The sequence below is a fragment of the Littorina saxatilis genome, linkage group LG10, assembly GCF_037325665.1.
Source record: "Littorina saxatilis isolate snail1 linkage group LG10, US_GU_Lsax_2.0, whole genome shotgun sequence".
Taxonomy (NCBI): Eukaryota; Metazoa; Mollusca; class Gastropoda; order Littorinimorpha; family Littorinidae; genus Littorina; species Littorina saxatilis.
The window spans coordinates 3324117-3334380 of NC_090254.1; the positions used below are offsets into that span (position 1 = coordinate 3324117).

The 10264-nt window shown below is 42.4% G+C and overlaps 1 protein-coding gene and 1 pseudogene across 4 annotated transcripts in view; both read left to right on the plus strand.

Moving 5' to 3' along the window:
* LOC138977969 (sialin-like) overlaps positions 1–4660 on the plus strand; it is a 27371-nt gene extending 22711 nt beyond the window's left edge. For all 4 annotated transcript variants that reach the window (XM_070350573.1, XM_070350575.1, XM_070350576.1 and 1 more), the window contains exons 11-12: positions 2474–2564; positions 3964–4660. In XM_070350573.1, the coding sequence (XP_070206674.1) occupies positions 2474–2564; positions 3964–4224 (352 nt within the window). In that variant the 3' untranslated portion in view covers positions 4225–4660. The remainder of the gene's footprint in view (positions 1–2473; positions 2565–3963) is intronic.
* On the plus strand, positions 1465–1601 carry LOC138979313 (U1 spliceosomal RNA; annotated as a pseudogene).
* Positions 4661–10264: the final 5604 nt, after the last annotated feature.

Here is a 10264-nt window from a genome sequence, read left to right on the forward strand (position 1 = left end):
CTGAGACACAAACACTGACTCACTCAAACCTCAAACACAGACGCACACACAAACAGTAACACAAACACACACACACACTGACTCACCGTGCACACACACACACACTGACACACTGGGCACACACACACACACACACTGACACACAGTGACACACCGGGCACACACACACTGACACACCGGGCACACACACACACACACACACACACCAGGCACACACACACACAAACACTCACGTACAAACAAACACTCACACACACTCACACGCAGACTGTTGTTGTTGTTGTTGTTGTTGTTGTTGTATATATATGCTGATGTTCATGTTTCTAGTTATCGCTCTCTTTTGCTCCATTCATTCGATCATCATCATTATCATAATCATCATTATCATAATTTTCATCATCATTATCATCACCCTCGCAGTCAGAGTTAAAATGCAAACTGCATATTCTCGAATTTTGATTTGGTGTCCCAAACTTCGGACCAAAATCCGCTCTGGAAGTTTGCACAAACTTGACCCACTGCCTCTGAGTGTCGGCATCATCAGGAAACCTGTGCATGGTATGACCCTTACCATGATTGTTGCTGCACTCAGCGACAGCACAGGCGAAGCCATATCTTCTCCGCTTCGAAGATGGAATCTCTTTTCGAACATACGTGCTCGCAGTGGCAGCGCTACTAACACCGTCGGCCATGTTGCTCTTGAAGGCCGTGTTACACTCATGACGTCACTGGCACCGGGGGTGTCTCTCGCAGAATAGACAGGTGCGCGGAATCGGTTTTTATTCAATAAAAAATCAGCCACGCAAAATTTTACAAAATGGTCTTCGGAACATTTACCAGATTGCTATTACACATGTTTTCGGCGAATAAAAATTTTGCACTTTAGTAGGCCTTTAAGCACTGCTCGACTCGGCCGTGACTCGAGAAAGATTTTGCCCCGACTTATTTTTATCGCGCTTACTGATTGGTTAGCTCCTACCGCACTAGGAGGAAGCTCTGATAGCTGCACAGGCCTTCAAGTCTGGCGAGAATGGTCGCTTAAAACTAGTGTGAGCTGGCAGCGGTTTTGATTTGACTTGGCAACGACTAAAATCGTTTGAAAGTTGGGGAAAAGTTGGTATACAGTCTTCCACGTGAACACCACTTTAGACTCCAAGTTCACCACAATGCATCCTAATATTCACAAAGACGTATGGGTAATTCAATCTTTCAGCAGTGATGACGCAAAATGTCATGTTTCTCAAAGTCCCCTCTGCATAGAAAAAAAGCTCTTAAAGAATACTACCCGTCAATGGGTGACGTCCCCATTCGCTCCGGTCTAACTCGCCGCTTCCTATCTCGTCGCCAATTATCGTGAGTTTTGCAAGAGAGGCGATTCGCCGCTTCCCATCTCGCCGCCAATTATCTTGAGTCAATGTTACTACCTCTTCTTGAGCTCATAAAGAGGGCGCTTAGAGCCAAGGTGTATTAAGAGGGTACTCCCGGGGCGAGGCCTGTCCATTGCACAACAAGGGCGGGTTGACCCCTACGATCACCACACATGTTGATGACTCGAGTGTGTCATTTCTTGATGAGGGGGACTGCGTTCGCGCTATCCCCTGCAAGAGAAACCATGAACATTACAATTCCACCTCCCCTTTCACAATTAACAATTTATAAGCTCATTTAACCCAGTCATATTTTTTTGTAAACTCAGATATACACATTTTAGGCAAAATCTATATTTTCATCTGAAAAAAAGGAAACAAATACTGAAAAAGGTAAAACATGTCTATTTGGTTGGGTTTCGTCAGTGTTACAATCTGATGCAATTAAGACCGTTTTGATAAGCCTGAGGCCTCAGATGGTCTAAGTAGGCAAGGACCCCCCCCCTCTCTGTTTTCAGATACGCTGGCGTGCTGTTTGGCATCACCAACTGTATCTCTACCATCCCCCCCCCCTGTGTGTTTCAGATACGCTGGCGTGCTGTTTGGTATCACCAACTTTATCTCTACCATTCCCCTCTATGTGTTTCAGATACACTGGCGTGCTGTTTGGCATCACCAACTGTATCTCTACCATCCCCCCCCCTGTGTGTTTCTGATACCCAGGCGTGCTGTTTGGTATCACCAACTGTATCTCTACCATCCCCCCCCCTGTGTGTTTCTGATACCCAGGCGTGCTGTTTGGTATCACCAACTGTATCTCTACCATCCCCCCCCCTGTGTGTTTCTGATACCCAGGCGTGCTGTTTGGTATCACCAACTTTATCTCTACCATTCCCCCCCCCTGTGTGTTTCTGATACCCAGGCGTGCTGTTTGGTATCACCAACTTTATCTCTACCATTCCCCCCTGTGTGTTTCTGATACCCAGGCGTGCTGTTTGGCATCACCAACTGTATCTCTACCATTCCCCCCTGTGTGTTTCTGATACCCAGGCGTGCTGTTTGGCATCACCAACTGTATCTCTACCATTCCCCCCTGTGTGTTTCAGATACGCTGGCGTGCTGTTTGGCATCACTAACTTTATCTCTACCATTCCCGGCATCGTGGCCCCAGAGGTCGCAGGGTTGCTAACTCCCAATGTAAGTTAATACAGAACAGTGAAACCCTTCTTTTAAGACCTGAAAAAGATCTGAGAAAAGCAGGGTCTTAAAAAGGAGGGAGTCTTACATGGGGGTACAATTACAGGGGTTATGAACAGGAAATCTGAGCAAACAGGTCTTAAAAAGGAGGGAGTCTTAATTTGTCGGGGAGAGGGGTGGGGGGGTCTTAAAAGGGGGGTTCTTCTGTAAAGGGTTATTCAACTGAGCTCTGTAGGGACCCATAGCACAAAGCTGATATTTATTTATTTATCTGAGACATTTGAACGATACAAATTGATTTCATTAATAAATACTGGTTGCATATAATATCCATGGCCTGCAGAGAAAGAATTAGAAATATTTGTACATTTAATTTTGTTTGTCTGCGCTCAATAAATGACAAGCATTTCAAAGTACATCACTCGCATAACATGGAAACCGGAGGATGTGACATTGATTTGAATAGTCAATCAATCAATCAATCAATATGAGGCTTATATCGCGCGTATTCCGTGGGTACAGTTCTAAGCGCAGGGATTTTTGTTTTTTTAGTAATAATTATGTGACAGGGGAGGCTACCGCTCCTTTCACAGCAGACTCTGCACCCGAGTTGTTGGCCTTTAAGTCAACACCTCTGGATTGTGGAATTCTGTTTGTGATGGGGTCTGGTGGTTTCCGATTGTCCGTATGTTCATGGAAACCTTAGGGTTTGCATAACAGTTTTTATAGGGCTAAGAAATTAGCCCTAACATTTTCAATCCTGTTTGATTGCACTTCGCTTCCCGAGGTGATCGTAGTGTTTCGGCACTCGGTCACATCTACAACAACAAAAAAGACAAAAATGAATACTATGTTTTTAGCTGAATGTCTGTACGTCTGTCTAACCTGACCATTTGACGAAAACAGTACATATACTACATTCTAGTTGCCATGTAATACTATAGTTATCATGTAATACTATAGTTATCATGTAATACTATAGTTATCATGTAATACTATAGTTATCATGTCCGCTAAAGGATTGACAATGCATGTCACAAATTGGTACCCAAGTCTGGAAAATGACCCAAATATAAGACACGTGTCATTGTTTGACTCACTAAAGCGGGGCGCATCTCTTCCACAACGCTTGACAATCCCGACACAGTTATTTCCGGTAAACGTCCATTTACACTGCACCCTTTTTAATCCAACATGTGTAGAGGTATTTCCGGTAAACGTCCATTTACTTTAATCCAACATGTGTAGAGTTATTTCCGGTAAACGTCCATATACTTTAATCCAACATGTGTAGAGGTATTTCCGGTAAACGTCCATTTACTCTAATCCAACATGTGTAGAGTTATTTCCGGTAAACGTCCATTTACACTGCACCCTCTTCAATCCAACATGTGTGCAGAAAACGCAGGAGGAGTGGCGCAGCGTGTTTTATGTGTGTGGCGCCTTCACGCTCTTCGGAGCCGTCGTGTTCGGAGCCTTTGCCGTCACCGACGTGGAACCGTGGGCAAAGGTCCCGGATGTTGCAGTTGATGACGTCAAAAACCTCGAAATTCAAGTGGTCGCCGAGACTGGTACTAAGAACGGCGTCATTGCTTACGACAACAAAGGCATGAACACTTCTGACGTAGTCGACAATGACGCCGTTGACACCAGGTTATGAAGAAATTCGGGAAGTTGATTTTTGATAAATAAGATACAACATCGATACCCGCATAGCCTGGCGGTGGCCTTTTGCGTATTTTTCTTTGGGGACCGTCCTTCTATCTTTACATGACATTCCAGTGGCATAGAAGACTTCGTTGCTCTCTCATTTAGATGGTATGAATGTGAATGTGAATTTTTATTTAAGCAGATCTAGATTTTGTGCACACGCTTCGGTTTCTGCTAACTGAATACGCCGAAGGTCAAACATGAATGTACTTACAGCGCGCAACTTAAAAATGTAGCCACTATTTCTGAATCTGTATTTAATTATGCACTATTTTATTATTCTTGCTTTATAGATGTGTGCATGTGGATACTTCGGCGATTGAAGTCTTGCTTGTGACGTATGTGTGTGTGTGTGTGTGTGTGTGTGTTTGCATGTATGTGTATGTGTGTGTTTGTATGTATGTGTTTGTGTGTGTGTGTGCGTGCGTGTGTGCGTGCGTGCGTGCGTGTGTATTTGTGTGCGTGGGTGGGTGTGTGTGCGTGTGTGGGTGTGTAAGAGATAGTTCCAATGTTGAACCCCGTTTCTGTAACCAGTTTGTGAATACAGTGTGATAAGTAGTTGAAGCAACACCAGCGTTAACCATGTGTTGGTCTTTGCTAGCACTCGTATTGTTATGTACTGTGTCCAACTGAGTTGACAACTTGTTACAGATAGGTGACCCTCCACCACGGGATGAGTCGCATGTCACCTTTGCATGATTTTCATAATTATTTTTATATTTTCCTAAAGAGTTTTTTATGTTCTATCCAGTGGTGAAATCCGTTTTAGAAAAGAGCGAAAACAGTTTGAGTAATAAGCCTGTGACAAAGGTGACCCTCACACTGTTACCATACACTCCCTGGACTTACATTAAGCCTAGCGCAGAACCGCGCGAGGTGACATGCGACTCATTTCGTGGTGGAGGGTCACATATGGTCTTCCAACATTTTATTGAGCGTCATTGTGTCAAATGCAATATAACATTCCTGTCTTTAGATATTTGTAAGTTGTTTTTGTATGTATCAGTTTTGTTAACAAGCGCCATAGGCCCCATTTTCACGAGATAAATGTTTGCCTTGAACAAGCTGCAACAAAAATAAATCTTCTTTTCACAGATTTTAAAAATAATGTGTGTGTGTGTGTGTGTGTGTGTGTGTGTGTGTGTGTGTGTGTGTGCGTGCGTGTATGTGTGTGTGTGTTGGTGTATATGTGTGTGTGTATGTGTGTGTGTGCATGTATGTGTATGTATGTGTGTTTGTGTGTGTGTGTTTGCATGTATGTGTATGTGTGTGTTTGTATGTATGTGTGTGTGTGTGTGTATGTGTGTGTGTGTGTGTGTGTGTGTATGTATGTGTGTGCGTATGTGTGTGTGTGTATGTGTGTGTGTTTGCATGTATGTGTGTGTGTATGTGTGCGTGTGTGTGTGTGTGTGTGTGTGCATTTGCGTGTGTGTATGTGTGTGTGTATATGTGTGTATGTGTGCGTGTGTGTGTGTGTGTGTGTTTGCATGTATGTGTGCATGTGTGTGTGTGTATGTGTGTGTGTGTGTGTGTGTGTGTGTGCGCGCCTTCGTGTGCGAGGCTGGTACTACAAATTGTTCATACGAAATGACAAACACAGGTTACAAGCGATAACGCGCAAAAATACTGGTTTATTACTCTACATCTGAGTCTATGTATTCAGTAATATGTATTGCGTAATTCAGTAATATGTATTGCGGTAAAAAACTAAATCAGAAAGAAAAAGAGAAAAGAAAACAAAGTATTAGACATGGCAAAGATATCAGAAAATGCATAAACAAGACACGAGAAAAAAAAACGGGAAAAATAAACAATCACAAAACAGGCGAAGACAAACAGACAAGAACGTTACAATACCAAACACTCGTTGGTTAATCCTTTAACAGTAATAAAGAGTTACGTTCCTTACGTTAAACAATATAATAAACACTAAGAATACTCAAGAAACTTAGCATAAATACGTTTAAAACCAAAATGGCTACTTTCAGGAGAATACAAAACGTTGACTCATCAGGCCAGGAATACAAAGCAAACTGTCATACTAAAAAGTCTCTAAACGACACCGTTCCTGCGTTAACTGATCAGAGTCACAAACAAGATATTTCCTCATCCAATTTTCCCCAATAACGTTATTAGAAATAAGCTCGTTTACAAACGATCACCACAGACCGCAAGCTCCTTTACCTAAATTCATTTAACGTAAGGCAAGGATAAGTCAGAGAAAACGTTTCACTTCGAACTTCGTTAACCACAGAAAGCACAAGTTATCATTATAAACATTAGCGACTTTCTAGCGTCTACCAATCATTGCTGTACGTTTCACAAAACTAGAACAGTTGAACACACAATAAAGAAACACTACAACAAATCAGACTTCCAACTCACGTTATACGTAAACAACTCACAAAATCATTACAAAATGGCGACCAAAATACAACACAAACAAGTAACAACAAAATTACCTTATGCGCTGTGTGGGTTGACCAGAGTACCAAAACTGTAGCCTCTCAACGAAGGACACAGTCCTTTCTCCGAGTTTAAATGAGGTCTCTATGAAAGATCATCACTTTTTAGCTTAACGCTACACTGGAATTTACCAACAGAAATTAAAACAAGAGTTTGCGTGTGACGAAAGCACGACACACTTCGTTTCAAATCATGCATCCGCACCGATTATGCATACCAGCGCTCATTGGTCTAAAACATATGTAAATATTGTGCAGCAAAGGGAAGCTACCCACGGGAAAATAATCATCGAATATCCTGTTATTAACCAATGAGCGCTGGTATGCATATTCGGTGCGGGTGCATGATTTGAAACAAAGTGGATATTAGCGGCTCGCAAACGAAGATTCCTCCAAATGATGGTTAAAAACAACCTGTAAGGGACGGAAGCTGAAAATTAAAGGTACATACAGTTCAAACAATCATTCAACTGTATTTATTTGACCATACACAGACTGTAGGAAGAGGCAAACCGTCTTGAACAATATTTTTCTCCAGGAAGCGACTCCTAGAACACAGAAGACTCGAAGGTGAGTGACGTACCTTGTAGTCTTTCTGTGATAGTAGTAGTCCAGTGGACGATACCTTCCGCCTGTGGTCGGACTCAGGGCAATCTGCAAAGAAAGGCCAGCACAGCGTGACTTCTGCTTCATGTTCATGTCGATACACAACGCAAGTCAGTACATACACTGGGACGGGCAACACACACACACACACACACACACACACACACACACACACACACACACACGCGCGCGCGCACGCACGCACGCACGCATACACACATATACGGACACTGAGACACACACACACACGCATCATGTGCACACACGTACACACACTCGCACACACACAAACAAACAAACACACACACACACACACACACACACACACACACACACACACACACACACACACACACACACTTCATCATCAGCATCCTCAGCATCTTCATCGTCACGCGCACACGCAGATGAACTTTGACATACTCAGGTTTCACGTTTTGTCCCGAGCAAAAGTGGCAAGGGGAACCATCGTCATGCAACCGGGCTACCCACGTACACGCAACCTATAGTGGTTATCTCCCCTTGTACGTGAGAGGAATTTAGTGGAGGCAGTGTCATAATGAGAAAGAAGGCAGCAGGCACATGGACAATTAGGTGTAGGTGTATTTGTAAGATTGAGAGTAGTTGAATGTATTGGTGATGTCTCTTGTGTAGTTTGGATGTAGGTTTGGATGGGGTCATTGGGTAAGTTATTGAGCGTCCATATTGGTTTGGCTGCGGCTGCGGCTGCTGTTATTGGTGCGTTTTCTATTGGTTTATGTATACTGCATGTCAAACTCGGTTCTAAAAACAAACAAACAAAACTGCAATCAGTTCTTCAAGAAGAATTGTGCAGACAAAACACGAGTTATGATTCAACCAAAATAATTAAACTACTTTTACAGATTTCTCGGGACACTTATCATGATACCATGAAAAGTGAAAAGAAATTAAGAAGTTCAAACCTTTGAATTGTATCTCTTTCAGAGGTGACGTTAATATATTGTTACGTCATTTAATAACGACCTTTCAAAAAACGTTACGCTTTGTTTGTTTCAAAATGGAGTCTTTCTCAGTCACTCTGAAAGTGTGTCGCCCTTGCAAGACTGCAATGAACATTGTATACACACATTAGAAGACAATTCTAGGGATCACAAGTGGCTTCACATTCTACAATCCGGGGATAGCAGCAATATTTTAAAATTGGAAAAAAAAGGAACAACTCTTACAAGCCAAAAGCGTCTTCTGAAGAAAGCTTCACACGATATTCATGTAATGATAAACATAATGAGAATACTTATATGGCGCCTCACAACAACATACACAAAGAAATAATTCTGGACACACTGCCTAATATAGCCCCACAAAATCACTAAACATAAGCTTCAACACGTGTGGATGTTATGTTCACAGTTGTAGAGGAAGACCAAAGCATGTGCATACAATAATCATTAAGTTGTATATGGGAAAGTTTAGAGAGTTGTACACAATAATCTTCAGTTTACAAGCCGGTGTAACACGAAATTTTTACTCCACGAAAAATTTACTCCGGAGTAAACATTTCGTACGAAATTTCTACTCCGAGTAATTTTTTCGTACGAGAAAAGAACTCCCCAAGGCACGAAAAAATTACTCCCTCCACGAAATTTGTACTCCCCATTTTTTTTACTTCCAGTAAAAATCTCGTACGCGAAAATGGGATGCGGGCGAAGGGATAATGCCAATATGTGATCTCGCGCAAACGAATGTCGCGCTACCCTCCCTCCACCCCTTCCACCACCAAGACTAACAGGGGACAAGGGAGTATAAATTTCGTACACCTGGTATGGGAAGTTAAATTGCTCGTGTTAGGGTGAAGTAATTTATTCGTTTTTTATTCGTCAGGGGAGTAACATTTGTGTACGAAATGTTAACTCGGAACTCACCTGTCGTGGGGAGTAATTTTCTCGTGTAATGGGGGAGTGCTTTTTTCGTAAAGGGAGTAACATTTTCGTACGAAATTTTTACTCCGGAGTAAAAATCTCGTGGGAGTAATTTTCTCGTGTTACACCGGCCGCAAAGTAAATGCAGCACAAGCTCACACGATATCTATGGTTGGTGTAACGTCACGCTCATAAGATATTTGCCCATGTCATTTTTTAGTGTTTTGAGAAAAACGAGAAAAACGTTGTTGGTTTATGAACAATGTGCCTATCTTATTTCAGTAATAAGTTGCAAACTGCCTATCTGGCGCAGTTGAGAGCGGAATAAACGGGAGTAAAAGAGCTGGCAGCAACGTTTTCAATTAGCACAACGGCATAACCACCCTGATAAGCTTTTGCACACCAAACAGGTCTTCCTGTGTGAAAGCAGCACCCTCTGCTGAAAAGTGCTTAACTCAAAAACGAGAACGGCAGTTTTGCTTACGTAACCGTGACAACGATTTCGGATGGTCTGAGAGTTTGTACTCTCTAACACATGACAGGTACCCTTCCAGTAGCTTCCTCTGTAGTCTCACAGCAGAAATGCCTAACACTGAGTTAGGTATTTTTCTTATTAGCGTGACGATAAACAGAATATGGTGGCTGCGCTAGAAATAAACAGTCCAAAAATACCATACTCACGTGGACGAGGTTCGTCGTTTCGACCCTGGGGTCCCACGAACACATAACACGGAACAAAGCGGACACAAGAAGAAGAGAGACGACAGAACAGAAAGAAGATCTACAGATGTCACGATTCAGGAACCAAAACGTAAGGACAGAGGAGTAAGGACGGCTATTCTAGATTCAGAAAGCAAACAAGTGTACTGAATCATACATATATGTGAAACATAATTGATTTATGTTTTTATGGTGGATGAATTGTGCGTGACAAGCATGATCGCGCAACGCAGCACATTGATATCAGGCAAGTAAATATAAAATAATAAACCAAAACTCTGAACATTTAAACGCACGA